Raw genomic sequence first — 15,908 nt, forward strand, 5'->3', positions numbered from 1 at the left:
CCCACTCTTCCCTTCTGTCAGTGAAGTACTCCTCACGCTGTCATTTTTATGTAGCTGATGGCACCACTGATGGCCACAGCTTCCAGCCTTGAAACCTTGAAGCCTGCTGCAGTTTCCCACAGCCTTCCCATAGCATTCCCATAACTTTTCTCACAATTGTGCAAGGCACACGTGTGGAACAGCCAGGGTGGCCAGTACCCTGGTTTCAGGAGGATGAGGAGAAGGATTGCTTATCCAGGAGTTTAACTTATAGCTCTGCAGCAATTCTAGTTACTGTCCTAAGGGTTGATCTCAAAATAAGCACGTAATTATCTCTCTCCTTTGTAAAAGAGGACGGCACCAGGGAAAGAGTCGTGCAGGCGTTGAGCTGCCTGACGTTCTGGCACGCCCTGCTGACACCTCCTGTCGCTCCTTTGTTTTGCAGACTCAATGCACATAGAGGACGTTGAGGCAGTGCAGAAACTTCAGGACGTCTTACACGAGGCTCTGCAGGATTACGAGGCCGGACAGCACATGGAAGACCCGCGTCGTGCCGGCAAGATGCTGATGACTCTCCCACTTCTGAGGCAAACCTCCACCAAGGCTGTGCAGCATTTCTACAACATCAAACTGGAAGGCAAAGTTCCCATGCACAAACTTTTTTTGGAAATGCTGGAGGCCAAGGTCTGACTAAAGCATCATGGGCTTTCCCATCATGCACGTTTTAAAAAAAAAAAAAAAAAAAAAAAGGGAAAATAAACAGGATAATAATGGCAAAGAAACTTAGTGTTTAATTAAGGAAAAAAAATGACTGCACTGATATTTAGCAGCAAGACTGTGAAGCAGCTTTCAACTTTTTCTTCTGTGTCTTTCTGATGCAGTTTTTCCTTTCCTTTTCCTTTTCTCTCTTTTCCTTTCTGTTCTTTCCTTTTCTTTTTCCTTTTCTCTTTTTCCTTTGCTGCTGAACTTTTTAAAAGAGGTCTCTAATTGAAGAGAGATGGAAGCCAGGCCTGCCAAAGGATGGAAATCCATAATATGGATGCCAGTGAACTTATTATGAACCATAATGTCCCCAATGACAAAGGAATCAAAGAGAGAACCACCGTACCTAGCAGTACAGTACAACACGATGAACTGACTGAATGCAGTATTAGATTTCATAGGAGCAGTCTCTAATTAGACGACTAAGCGACGATGCATCGGCTGCTTCTTATCATTGCATTTTCCATCTAGATCAGTTACAGCCATTTGATTCCTTAATTGTTTTTTCGAGTCTTCCAGATATTTCTTAGGTTAGCTACAATGTAACTTTTTCAGGGAATAGTTTAAGCTTTATTCATTCATGCAATACTAAAGAGAAAGAAATACTGCATTTTTGTGCTGGCTTGAACAATGATGAACAATAATGAAGGACAAATGAATCCTGAAGGAAGATTTTTTTAAATGTTTTGTTTCTTCTTACTAACGGAGATTTTTTTGTACCAGCTTTACCAGTTTTCAGCCATTTATTAATGTGGGAATTTATCTTACTAAAGCAATAGTTGAAGGGAAGGTGCATATTATCACGGATGCAATTTATGTTGTGTGCCAGTCTGGTCCAAAACATCCAGTTTCTTAACATGAGCTCCAGTTTATAACTAAATGTTCACTGACTCAAAGGATTAGATTACACCTACAGTATATCTGAGTAGTCTAGCATATAAATACGCCATGTCAAATACCAATCTATAAAGGTGTTAGGAGACAGCGACTGTACAGAGGTATAGTTGCTATGTGATTTCTAACTGCTTCAGTTGTCGATGAATGAGATACTGCCTGTTTGCAAAATTATAACCTTACACACAGAGAAACCCTCAGTAGCTTAGAGGCAATAAGGCAAACGCCAACGTCTGCGAAATTAAGAAATCAGAGTAGTAGACTTCTGACCAAATTCAACGATTTAACACTTCTATACCTTATTTATTAATTTAGATTTTATTTTGTAAATTGCAATTGTTAACAAGTAGCTAAACCAGTATACGTGCTTTTCAACCAGTATTGTCACAGCATGGAAGTCAGTCAGTTTCAAGACTGTTAAGAGGTGTAATCTAATGTATAAACCGATTAGATGCCCCCAGAAAACTACAGTCGCTAAATAACCAATAAACAGTAACCTCCATCAAACGCTATACCAATGTACCAGTGTTAGTAGCTGCTCCCTGTACTATGTGAACATCCTTATTCTATGTACACAGATGTAATTAAAATTGTAATCCTAACAAACAAAAGAAATGTAGTTCAGCTTTTCAATGTTTCATGTTTGCTGTGCTTTTCTGAATTTTTATGTTGCATTCAAAGACTGTTGTCTTGTTCTTCTTGTGGTGTTTGGATTCTTGTGGTGTGTGCTTATAGACACAGGGTAGAATTAGAGACAATATTGGATGTACAATTCCTCAGGAGATTACAGTAGTATATTCTATTCCTTACCGGTAATAAGGTTCTTCCTAGTAATAATTAAGAGATCGAAACTCCAAACAAATACTCGTTATGAACAGATACACATCGAAATCATAATATTTTCAAAACAAGGGATAATTTCTGTAACAGTTTATTATAGAATACCAATGTATAGCTTAGAAATAAAACTTTGAATATTTCAAGATTATAGATAAGTCTAATTTTTAAACGCTGTAAATATAGCTTTTATCCAATCATCTCTCAGATGTTGTTATTAACTCGCTCTGTGTTGTTGCAAAACTTTTTTGGTGCGGACAAGTTTCCAAAACTATTGCTACGTTGTGTGCTTTAAACAAAATAACAATGGGCCGATGCGACATCGGCCTCGTGCTAGAAAAGACTGTGTATCTATCATTAGCTATATGGGACTATATTGTAGGTTGTGTTTTCTCAGTAGAGAAGTGACTGTAGTGTGATTCTAGGTAAATCATCATAAGCAATTCATTCAGATGGTCAATAACTTGAAATTTATAGCTGTGATAGGAGTTCAGAAATTGGCACATCCCTTTTTAAAAAAAGTCAGAAAAAATACAACTCCTGGGAAAAAGGTGCTGATTCTATAAGATTATTTATATATGTAAGAGTGCAAAAAAAAAAGTTTATTTTCCAGAAAGTTTGTGCAGGGTTTAAGTTGCTACTGTTCAAGTACACTATATATATATAAATATATAATATAAATATTGTTTTTGCTGTATCACATTAAAGAACTTGGGCTTCAGGGTCAAAAGCCAGTCGACTAGAAATATACAAAAACACACACAAAAGAAAATGGAGATGTGTTAAAGGCACACGGTGCAAATTTTAGTTTTTGTTTTCAGTAATTTTTGGAGCTGCAAAAGAACAAGTATCTCAAGACTGTAAAAGCATTACCTGAACTAGAGCTAAAAGAACTGCACGGGCTTTACCATATTGTTCATCTTAAACCTTGCTGGAGAAGAGTTCTTACAAGACCACTTACTTAATGTGAAGTGTTGGGAAATTTTCGAAGGGTGTATGTTTTAGCCATAACAATTTAATTTCTATTTTTGCTTCATTTTTTAATTTTTTCTTATTTAAAGCAATATGATTGTGTGACTCCCAGAAGTTACACATTTGTTTCAATCAGATCAGATTGTTGTATTTATTCCACTATTTTGCATTTAAATGATAACATAAAAAGATATAAAAAATTAAAACTGCTATTTTTCTTATAGAAGAGAAAATGGGTGTTGGTGATTGTATTTTAATTATTTAAGCGTCTCTGTTTACCTGCCTAGGAAAACATTTTATGGCAGTCTTATCGTGCAAAGATCGCAAAAGGACAAAAAAAAAATTAAACTGCTTATAATAATCCAGGAGTTGCATAATAGCCAGTAGTTAAAAAGCGAAACAGAACAAAAAATAAAAACAAACATGTCTATAGCTGTAGATGGGCTTCACATCTGTATAGCAATCAACTGTATATTTTTGTGATGTGTATCATACCGTGTGCTCCAACCAATGTCCATTTGTGTAAATGTATTTATTTTATATTGTATATATTGTTAAATGCAAAAAGGAGATATGATTCTGTAACTCCAATCAGTTCAGATGTGTAACTCAAATTATTATGCCTTTCAGGATGATGGTAGAGCAATATTAAACAAGCTTCCACTTTTGATTGCTTTTATTTTATTTTTTGTGTTGTGGGGTTTTTTTGGTTTTATTTTTGTTTTCTAGGGAGGAAATAAGCCGATCAGCATCACCTTTTGTTACTTCCATTCAAATTGTAGAGAGCATCACCCTCTTCCCTTGAAGTACAATATGAGTGTAAATAAATGCTATATAAAGCCTTGTCAGAATGAATTCCGATGTGGTACAAGACATTTTGCATACTCTTAAATATGCAAAATGTCTCATAGCACATTAGAATTCAGGCTGACAGGCCTTTATATAGCACTTATTTAATCTTAAAGCATCTCCACATCAACCTGCATTACTCAAAATCATTGCCTCTCTGTCAATGTCATAAAAGAAAACTTTCCCACTATTTTAAGATCACGTTAATATCATCTGGAAGTACTTACTTGCTTTTTCATCAACAGTCAAGCCTATCATTCACTTCCTACCGTAGGAGATCCATTTTGTGTCTTCTGGGTAAAAAAAAAAAAAAAATTAAAAATCTGTATTACTTGATCCAGGTTTTCTGAATGGAAATCAACAGCCATAGGAGCAATAATATAGATTGGTGTTAATTAAGTGCAGTGATAAGTCTTTAAGATCCAGGGGGTTTAGCAGCGGGGTTCAGAGCTGGCCTTGATGGCCCCTCAGGGGTCGGCCGCACTGCCGGTGGACCCTTCTGGACCCATCACAGAAGTGCTAATGTGTGCTTTTCTTGCCTTCTAGTCTGTCTTGGTAGTACTTTGTCATGCTTGCCAACATATTTCTCACCTTCACTGCTGGCTGTCCTCTGGAGGCTCTGGCTGACAGTGCAGCACAATGCTGGGGGCCTGCAGCACGGCGGTGAGCCTCGAACGGTGCAAGGGGCACCCGGTGCCGGTGGGAGGGCCTCCTCTGTGCTGGTACACCTTTGGGTATTTTAACAGGGCTAAGAGAAAGGGTTTGATAGGAGGAGCGGCAGAATAACAGAAGTTTGGTCATGTATGGACTCTTCAAAGGAAGGTTTTAGTGTTGACACCGATGTGAGTGTGCATACACAGGCATTCGTATGCCCACCCCTTTTTTGATGTTCTGATTTTGAGTTACTGCAGTACCTCCTCAAAAGATAGCAAATACTGTACCATACCTTAGGAATGAAGAAAGGAGTGTTAAGAGCTTTTCACCGGTGGGAAAATGAGCAGCTGTCCCCAGCCATGCTGTGCCTTCCTCAGCACGTGATTGCATCTACTTGCTGGTGAAGTGTCCCAACATACAATTAAATCATAATTTCTTTCCATTTGGGGATCGTGCAGCATTATACAATCGTAAATTTGGCATTAAAGAAGAGGAAATGCAGGAGGGAAAATGCAAGACACACTGAAATATAGAGGAATGCAGCTCTGTGGAGTCGGTTGAGTTTTGTGCTCTGTCTTTTTTTCCCTTTTCTTTTTTTTCTTTCAAAACCTCTCACCGTCTCCTCAGCAAAGCCAGGAGGCGCACAGAGATCCAGTGGAAGTGTTGAGGTAGGCAGAATCGTTTCAGACGGCACCTGTGGGGAATTTGGCTGGGAGCACGAACCTCTCTGAACTCTGAAGCCAGCTGCTGAACCTTATAAGCCCGGGAAGGGCTGGGGGCAGAGCTGTTAGCCCCTCGTCCCGGCTCTACACTGCTGCAGCCCCGCAGCCCGGCTACATCGAGGCCGCTGCTCCGAGCACCGACCGGCGAGCCGGCAGCCTTCCCACCCCGGCTGTGCCTAACCGCAGCGAGAGTAGATTTTGCCTGGCACGGTTTGCATCCCGCTCCCTCCCATAAGAGGGGCAGTCCCCGGGTGAGAGCACGGTTCTGGCACCGCAGCCGCCTGTCCCCGTCCCTGCCGCCGACCCCCCCTTTGCTCCGCGCTGCAGCCCTGGCACCGGCGGCAGGCTCAGGCTGCCCGATGCCGTCAGCGCTGATGCAAAAGGGAAACGTGCTGAGGGGGCTGCGCGGTGACACGGGGCTCTGAGCTTCCTTCGGAGCTCCGCGTTCAAGCAACGGTCTGAGTTTGGTCGGGGCTTTTTGTTTCGTTGACCTTGGGAGTTCGCAGTGTGAAAGCGGCTGGCGAACGCCCATAAGAAGTCGTCTGCGGTGGTCTCTGTAGCGGGTCCTCTCAGAGAAGGAAACGGCTCGAAAATCCTGTACCCATCAGTGCTATCGCACGTGCAGTTACATGGGCTTCCTAATGCACAGACAGCACCGATGCTGTCGAAACAATGCTGGAAGTTAAACAGGTTAAAAAATATATGTAAGTCAAACAGTGAAAGATAGATTCTGAAAGATAACCGAGGTGGGAATATTGCCCTTAGTGAGACCAGCCCTGTTCTGCGCAACTCCGTGTCCTCCTGTGGGATCACCTGGCAACAGCCTGCTGGGGAATTGAGAGACTTCGTGCCTACAGGCTTATTCAGCCCAAAGTTCTTTCTTTTTCCTTTTCCTTTTCCTTTTCCTTTTCCTTTTCCTTTTCCTTTTCCTTTTCCTTTTCCTTTTCCTTTTCCTTTTCCTTTTCCTTTTCTTTTTCCTTTTCCTTTTTCTTTTTCTTTCTTTCCTTTTCCTTTCTCGTTTCCTTTTTTTTTCTTTGTCTTTTATCTCTTTCTTTTTCTTTCTCTTTTCCTTTTCCTTTTTCTGTCTTTTCTTCTTTTTCTTTCTCCTTCCCTTTTTTTAATTTTTCTATTTTTTTCTTTTTTCTCTTTCTTTTTCTCCATCTCTCTCTTTCTTTCCTGTTCTCTTTCTCACTTTTCCTCTCTTCTCCTTCTTTGCTTTTGACCCTTACCTGTCCTTCTTCTTGCCTTGAAGTGAAGAAAGTGACAGCTTTCATCTGCTTTATGAATTCCTATTTCATTTTCCCATGGCCTTTGTTTATTTCTGTAACATTTCTTTCTTTCTTTCTTTCTTTCTTTCTTTCTTTCTTTCTTTCTTTCTTTCTTTCTTTCTTTCTTTCTTTCTTCTTTCTTTCTTTCTTTCTTTCTTTCTTTCTTTCTTTCTTTCTTTCTTTCTTCTTTCTTTCTTTCTTTCTTTCTTTCTTTCTTCTTCTTTCTTTCTTTCTTCCTTTCCTTCCTTCCTTCCTTCCTTCCTTCCTTCCTTCCTTCCTTCCTTCCTTCCTTCCTTCCTTCCTTCCTTCCTTCCTTCCTTCCTTCCTTCCTTCTTTTTTTTTTTTTAACTTGCACCTTCCCTTTGCTTTGCATTTTGTCTCTGCAGTGCAATGTAGATCTCTGATTTCTCATGGCACATTGCTAATTACTGTATCCTTCGTTACACCGCTTGGCTGTGGTAGCTGCCTCACAAGGCATGTGCTTTTCCTGTCTGATACGCTGCTGATTCCATGTGTGTAGGTTGTCTCTCCCCTAACACACAGTTCACAAACTTCCTACCTGAGGCTGCTATTAAAATAAAAGTAAGTATAGAAAAGAACATGGATATTTTAACTTGCTCTTAACATTTTAGTCACTAGTGTTCAAAGGTGTTTGTATTGTGATTCTGTGATGCATCCTGGCTGTGCTAATTGTTACTGTTTTGTTAAGATGAAATCCCATTTTTCTTCAGCGCTCAGATTCCCAAGCCCAGTTTCTTACAATCTCTCCTAATGTAAAAAAGCAAGTGGCGGCAGATTGATTACACGCAGGATCTTATTATTAAGCAGAACAGAAAAGAAAGGAATTTCAAAATATAGTCCTCTGTTCCCAGGAGTATTTGTCTTGTTCTCCACGAAGTTAAAGGTCTGAAATAATGTGCCCATCAGGAGCTCAATGTTGCATGTCCGTGCCAGTTGGTCCAAGGGCTTGTTATGATGGTAATGACCTGCTGAAACGTGAGCTTTGATGGCAACAATACAATTGCTACCAGCTCACCCGCTGGGAGAAATATTTTATTATTGTCAAATGCCCTCCGCAGAGATTTGTTTTGCCTGTTCCTGCTTAAATTAAATTCAGAGCAGAACTGCATTATTATTTCTCTAGAGTATATTTGAAATAAACAACTAGTCTCCAAATTTAGGATTCCTGGTTAGTTTAAATTTTCTTATTAGCAGAAAAATTACAATAGGTGACAACATAGCTGCAGGAATATTATTATGGCAGCCATACAAGAGATTTACACACTGAGAGCATGGCCTAAAAGCACAAGAACTCCCTTCTACTTTACAAATGCCAGCCAAATTAATAATTAACTGTGCCATAAATTCTACAGCCTTAAAGAATGATGTCAATGCTTTTCTGTGTCACACGAGAGGAATTTTGTCATAAGACCAAGCGGGGTTCTCAATGAAGAGTGCTACTTAGACGCAGGACGCAGACCCGGAAAGCAGAGCTTGCCACTCTGCATTACCGCGGCTCGGTGGACGGCTGACAGGAGGACTTCAGAATCATTTACTGCTGCTTTCTCAAGGCAAAACTGTGCCCCTTTGCCTCTGAAATGGAGCACTTTTTGTTACAGTGGGCCAGATTATCTTTTCCACAAGCTAAAGAGACAACACGGAGTCCCAATTCCTTCAGTTTCCTCCAGAATTGCTCTGCCCAGCTGGGTGCTCCCAGCAGTACTGTCCGACCATGCAGTTTTACACCTCTGCCTGCTGAATGCAGGCTAGGCAGGCATTGACCTGCATACATGGGGTGTGAGGGCCTGGGGCCTGCTTGTGGCCTCACAGCCACCGGCTATCACAGGCAGGTGTTCTGCAAAGAGAAAATGGATCTGATGCCCTGTGGACATCCCTATACTGTGAAAACAGAAACACCTCAGCCCTGTTGGCTTCATGTTTCTCAGCTGCAGGCATGGCCTGCTTGGCTGGTAGTAGACCCTGGCCCAACCACAGTGCCCACTGCAGCTCACTCCCTACAGCCTCTGTGTCATGGCACAGGGGTTCTCCATGGCCAAAAAGAAGTGCTAAGCCAGCCCTTCTCGGCATTTCTCATTGCCTTCTTCCTGCCCCATCCTCTCTTGCTCCTCTTTCCTGCAGGCTTGGTGCTGTGCTGACAAGTTATCCTGAAACCATAAAACAACCTCAAAATTCCTGGAGAAATTTTCTGTGGAGGACTCCCAGCTCAACACAGTTGGGCCCTGATTGTGGAAAGAAATTGCAGTGATGGGGCAAGGGAAAATAAATTCCTATTAATCAGTCCCTGTCCTGCCTAGGTTTGTTTATGTGAACTTGAAAAAAGCAGTTACTGGCTCCTTCCCGCCATTGGGTGGATATTAGATCCCATGTGTCAGCAGTACGTAAGTCCCATGACCCAGTCCATGAGAGCAGGGTGATATTTCTATGTATCTCACTCCTTACAGACGATAACAGAAATGGTTCTGGGAGGGAAACAGTAACCTCTTGAGGCCAATGTGAAGAATGAAGGATGTGGACAACCACAGCACTGTGCTGGTTTTGCTTTGCACCTCAGATTGGAGGGAAACAAATAGCTTCCTCAGTTTCTTTTGATGCTTCTTCACCCTCTCCCCTCTCCTCCTACAGCCACAACATTTTTTGTCTTTGATATATTTGTGATTGTGGTGTCTTGATGGATTTCAGGCAAACTGTTAAGATGGGCTTTGATAATGCTATAAGTTGTAAACGTGTCTATACTCACAATATATGAGGTTTTACATAGTTCCCACATTGATTCCCTTGCTCCTTTGTCACCTAGACACAGAGATCCACTCGCAAGGTGACCATGACAAAAGTGCACAAAGGAGAGGAGGGGTCCCTTCCCCCTACTTTCCTTACTCCTTTACATTGACCAAATGTCTTTCTAAATGACTTGCTGAGCCAGGCTATTCTTATATCTTACATATAAATGGACTCTGTCTTACAACCAGAAGATTCAGGGGAAAAAATTTCAGCTCCCAAAGTGAAAAGATTAAGGTCAGTCACTCCACACAAAAAAAACCTTTTCACAAGAGCAGCATAACAAAAGGATCTGCAAGCCTATCTGCAACATGGTTTATAGCTTCATGAAAATAGGGAGATGCTATGACATCCTTTTAGAGGACTGCACTACTTTTCTATAGACTTACAGCAGAAACAGTTGGGCAGAAGAAGGTGATATTAAGCACAAAGCTAACTTGCTTCTTTCCGTCTTCTATTTACCTGCTGGCATTTTTTATGGGGAGAACATCTGCAGTGTAGCTGAGCATGTGTGATTCACAGGGAACACGTCACGTTTGGATGACATTGGGTGACACGCCACTGAATGCAATGGAACAAGGTAACCAAATCACTGTGATGGGCTGCTCTGATATTGTGTTCATCCTTGTTTACTCCATCAATGCTTAAAATCAGGTGACAGAAGCTATCTGACTGCATACCTGCAAAGCACAACACGATCCTTGGACTGAGGCAGTTTTGAAGTACTATTCACAAAGTCAAATGATCTTAACAGATGTTCTGGCTTAAAGATAAATTATTTGTATTTGGCACTGTGGCCCAGCCAAATTGCACTTATTTCAGTAGACTTCATTTTGGCAGAGCAATGAGCAACAGAAAGGACTTACCAAATGCATAAAAAATCTATTTAAAATTTAAAGACCATGCCAACAGCAATGGGAGTCTAGAGCAGAGGTTGGCTAATGTAAGCAGATTTACAGTGGCCAGAAGGGGTAGCAAACAGTAATCATCAAGCATGCCCAAAGGTTTGGAAGAACCTGAAGCTGAGAAAATCATGGCCATGTTGGAAGAGGAAGACAAAAACTGCAGAGAAAAGAGATCTGTAGATGAAAAAAAAATAATAATAGTAAAATGCAGCTGTGGAGAGAGAAATCCAAACAGAGATGGAAAGAGAGAAGTAATGCAGATAATACAGTGCTCACAAGGCTGGTCACAGCTGTGTATAGCTGTGTCCACCTAGTGCTCAGCGAGGTGCTAGGAATCTGTCCTCAGCTGTAAGCAATGCGCCAGGACAGGGGTGTGGGGCAGGCTGCAGAGGTGTGCCCTGTGTATTGAAGGCAGGAAGGGCCAGCTTCTGCTTGATTGAGTTAGCTTTCTGCAGGAGCTTGGATGTGAGCTATGGTTTGTGTTGAAATGGTGTTGTGTTGTTTTTTTTGTTTGTTTGTTTTCTTTTTTCAGTGTAAATTTGAAGAAGAATATGTATATTAGGAGGGGCTGCTCCAGATGTGCCTAGTTAATGTTCTTAATTTGCACACTGAAGCCCATTTGGCTTATCACTGCATGGACTGGGCTGGCGGTGAAGCGCTTCAAAATCATGTTCAGTTAAAGTACCTCTGATCTGAAGGCCTTAAGAACTGAAATAAAGTAGAGAAGGTAAGATATAATTGAGAAAATACATTGTGGGAGGGTACAAATAATGGTGAGAATACCTTGATCAGGTCATAGTGTATCCAGAAAGTGTAGAATCAAGCCTCGGGGCTTTCCTATAAGCTGAGAGCAGTAAAATTTCATCCTGTTCAGCATGCAAACTGCTCCTTGCACTTTGTCTGCTGATGTTGAGCCCTGTGAAGGCAAGCTGAACTTTTATGTTCCACTTTCTATATGAGCAGCTATTTTTGGAATCTAATTACCCCTGTTTAGGGAGTCTGGTTAATATATATTTGTGGGATACAAGAATAGGAAGCAGAAGGCCTCAGCTTGTTGGAAATCAATTTTAATATCCCTATGGCTGTGGTAGCATAAGTGTCAATATACCATATACATGTCTTACAGAGGCTTCTATTTTACAATTAAGCTCTGTGATTTACTGCACATGCGCTGCTTGAACTGAAGCACTACTGAGGAGCTTTATTTTCAGAGAAAAGAGAAGAAACAAGGATACTGCTTATAAAGTATTCAGAAGTGTAACTGCCTACTTATCAGAAGTTACTGTACAAGCTCACTAAAATGTGAGCATATATTCATACTTGAAAGTAAGCCCTTTGGATGTGATAATATTTTTGTTAATTTGAGTTTTCTTTGTGTTTTACACCTGTGGGAAAGGCAAAATGGCAGTGTAATGCTTGCTGACTTCTGGCTCCTTAACACATCAGTCCTCAACTAAGAACGGTGAATCTTTGTATTGGAATGAGGGATATTATCTTGGGGTGGGTCCAAGAAGACTTTAAAAAGAGAGAATTCCTCCTGCCATGTTTCTTTCTGCAAAAAGCTCCTTTCTACTTTCCAAGCATATGGGAAGACTTACATTGCTGAGCTTTATGCAGACAAGGTAGATACACAGGGCCACAGCTTCTAGTATTGGTGTCCTACGCACTAATTGCTAGTAATATCTTCTCTTTCTCCTTCAATCCCTGCATAGAAACAAATTCTATGCACTATAACAAAAAAAAAAAAAAAAAAAGTTTCATTAACAGTATATACTTCATTTTATGGGAAGGGTAACCACAAAACTTGCAGCTCTCTCTTGTTAAGGAGAAACACCTGTGAGTAGAAGAGCATGCACTCTCATGCTCTGAGCAGCATTGAGCAGGAGAGAAATTCTGCCTGTAGGAAAGCAAGCTGCTGGGGGGAAGGACAAATAATTAGAATAAATAGGTTCAGCTGGGCAGAACTGGCATTGGTGGAGTACAGAAGTGGGAAGATGGCAGTGCAGGAGGAGAGGGTAGTGTGTATTTCCACAAGGTGAGGAAGACTGGATCGTGGAAGGTATGTGTCTATGGGTGGGTGGAGGGTCTTCCAGATATCATGGATGATACCTAGCATCCCATCAAAAAAATTTGCTATTTACTGATAGCAAACAAGAGCTATACTGAAAAAAAAGACACATTTTAGTCAGGTGCCCTATGGCTGTACATTGCTGTGGCAGTGACCTCCACTTGAGCAAGGAGCAGAAAGAAACCCACCCAGCTGCCAGTGGGTGGAGACAGCATATGCTGGGGCAGCTCAGACTGCATGCAGAGACTGTAAGGAGTTCCCTCATTCTCGGGATGATTTTTTTGGGGACAGCATCTCACTCTAGGTCATCTAGGTACTGTGTTCAGTGAGTGCCATTTGCTTTAGCCTCCAGTGTTCCTGAGAGGCTGTGAAATGGGTATTCACTGTTTCTTAATTTTTCCTACACTGATCTGCTCTAGCTTTTGCCCAAATAATTTTCTCCTAGCAAGCACGTGCTATTTTAACATGAGGAAAGAGACCTAATCTAAAGCATATTTTGTTTGGATATTTACAAACATATTAAATGGAAGTAATTTTGAAATAGTCTTAGCAGGCAAACCAAACCAGGTTGAACTAATCTGCAGAGATTAATTTTGTTCTCTAGCCCCTGTCTATGGGGCAGCAATCTTGCCATGCTTATTGATTATCAGACAAGACTACTAATCCCCTTAAGGTCATTAAGTGTACTTAATTAAAGAGCAGTTAGCAAGCTTCTCTTTACCAAGTTAATAGTGGCTGTTAAAAGTGATTTGTACATTACCAGTATGGTAGCCATTAATCTAAAAGTCAATTTGTCATTTATATTTTCCCAAACAAATACATTCAGTGGGCCAGAAAGGCTAGAAAGCATTCAACATCTGCTCTTACAGTGCATGTAAGAATTAAACTTTGCTTACTCAAACTATAAGGCTTTCACAGTTTTCTACGCTTAAGCAGTTTCCATCTACTTTTTCTGTAACTCTGTTCTTTTTAATCCAGAATTAGACGGGGAGAACACAAGAGAGGGTAAAAATCTTGGAAATGCATGGTTCTGACAAGTTTCATGGAAAGTAACATCTAGCTGGAAAAGCTCAAATTACTGTCTTCTCTGACAAAAAGCTTGTAGTTCAGTATTTATTTCTCCGGCTTGTTGATGGGCAATTGATGGGCACAATGCTTCAGAGAAGCTTCTTAAAGTCAAGGAAAGGGGTTGAAGGTATGGTCAGGGTGACCTCAGAGATATGTCGGGGGAAACAAGGGAGACCAATGAGACAGGAGAGCAGAGGGGATGTATTGATATAGAAATGTTTCATTGTTCTTTACTGGAACCGACTTTTTCCTTACTTTACACAAATGTGAAGACATCTAATTTTTAATATGGTGTTCCAAAATTAAATGCATATTGAAATACATAAAATTTTCTGGTTCTTATTGCATACACACTTTGTTTTGTGATGGATATAGGTTGAGTCTTCAATATAGATATTTCACTAGCAGAAACCTATTGCTGCAATTAAAGCAAAAATTCCTTAGGAAAATACCACACACCTGTCAAGTACTGTTCTGTATTGACTTGCATACATAATCTAAAGACCAAAAGCAAATGCATCTAGCAAATGATGATTCTCTACTGAGCTCTTCATATGGTGTGGTGGAGGATGTGTGTTGCATTGTTAGTGGAGTGTAGGGATGGGGGGGGTGATGGCTGTGTGCAGCTGAGTATTTACTCCGGAGTGTATCCAGCTGAGCTCTTCCAGGGAGTCTTACAGAGCTTAGTGACTTTGCTGAAAACTGCCAGCTGATGAGGAAAGCAGTTGCTTTCCCTTTTTGACTTGAGTAGGTGTATGGTAACTGTTGAGTCAAGGCCTGAACCACTGATTGAGCACCTGGGGAAATGACCCGGTCAGCCTGGGAACACAGGTGAAGGCAATTCAGCTGTGTGACTAGAAGGGGGTGGAGCCTGGCTGCCCCTCTCTTAGACCTCATTTCAGGGCTGACTAGTACTGGGGAAGGATCTCTTTCTGAAGGTCCCTCCTTGGTGAAGCTTTTCCCTGTGAATCTAGAATCTTCTGATATGGGTGAGCAATCTTCTTCCCTTCCTTTGTAGCATCTTTCTAATGTGCTGGTCCTTCCCTCATCACACTCTTGTTGTAATGCCTTTCCATTGTATTGATCTGTCCAATTGCTACAGTAGGTAACTTTCCAACATGTTGAGAGAACTGGGAAAAATTCAAAGTAGAGGACTTGCCTTAGAGTAATTAGATTTGGGAAAGTTGCAAGGATAAAATGTCAGTCACAAAAGTCTTGTTTTAACCTATAATAAAGATCACTTATTTGCCTTCAATATTTTATTTTTCTCTTGTATCTGAGATATATATACATAAATCTTTGATGAAGGTAGACCCCATTATTTAACTTTCTTTTCCCATTAAAAAATGGATTCTGTACTTGCCAATGGGATAAAATATTCATTTTGAACTCCAGATACAAATACATCCTTAAGCCAGGATAAAGCATAATGTCTTGATTATACAGCCAGTGTCATTTCTGGGATGGAAGGTGCATTTGAGAACTTCTATGTAAAATGTTTTTGTTTTACTAATCAAGCCTGTTTAGAAAGTTTGCAGACACTTTGACTTTTGGTGAAGGCCTGTCTTTGGCAGAAGTTTCAATTTTGGTGTTTTGCCTGCTTGGGTGTGTCAATAGAGTTTTCTGTGATGCTAGGAAAAAGGCTGGGGGTGCTATCTTGTTTGTTGCTTTTTTTTTTTTTTAAAGCAATTAAGGTCAAGGTGTGTTTGCACAAAGCTAGTAAAATGAGGGATAGGAACAAAAGTAAAGAGGAATGGCACTGTGGTTCATAGTGGTACTGTTGATGAGGAAAAAATATATATGGGACTTTCAGACAAGATGTGTGTTAAGTAGTGTGCTTCCACTTGGAAAGATCTCAGTGTTAACTGTTTAGTACAAGCTTAAGGATACAGCTTTGATATTTTTTTTTTTGTTAGATGTGAAGTTCAGTGATACTAGGAAACTGTATAATGAGTATATCTGCGTATAACAGAAAAGTACCTGTAGTAAGAAGTCTGTTCAGGTTTTCTCACCAGAGAAAGTTAACTCTACAGGACTAAGGGTTATGCCAGCATCTCTCCTGAAAAATCCTTTAGCTCCCACTAGGATGCCAATGAGAGGTTTCTCCCAGGATTTCAGCAGCAACTGGCCTGAG

The 15,908-nt window shown here is 40.8% G+C and overlaps 1 protein-coding gene across 11 annotated transcripts in view; it reads left to right on the top strand.

Moving 5' to 3' along the window:
- Window positions 1-4,112, top strand: part of ESRRG (estrogen related receptor gamma) — a 382,004-nt gene extending 377,892 nt beyond the window's left edge. For all 11 annotated transcript variants that reach the window (XM_085219237.1, XM_085219232.1, XM_085219236.1 and 8 more), the window contains one exon: window positions 425-4,112. In XM_085219237.1, coding sequence (XP_085075363.1) covers window positions 425-669 — 245 coding nt within the window. In that variant the 3' untranslated portion in view covers window positions 670-4,112. The remainder of the gene's footprint in view (window positions 1-424) is intronic.
- Window positions 4,113-15,908: the final 11,796 nt, after the last annotated feature.

This window comes from Meleagris gallopavo, chromosome 2, assembly GCF_905368555.1.
Source record: "Meleagris gallopavo chromosome 2, MGAL_WU_HG_1.1, whole genome shotgun sequence".
NCBI lineage: Eukaryota > Metazoa > Chordata > Aves > Galliformes > Phasianidae > Meleagris > Meleagris gallopavo.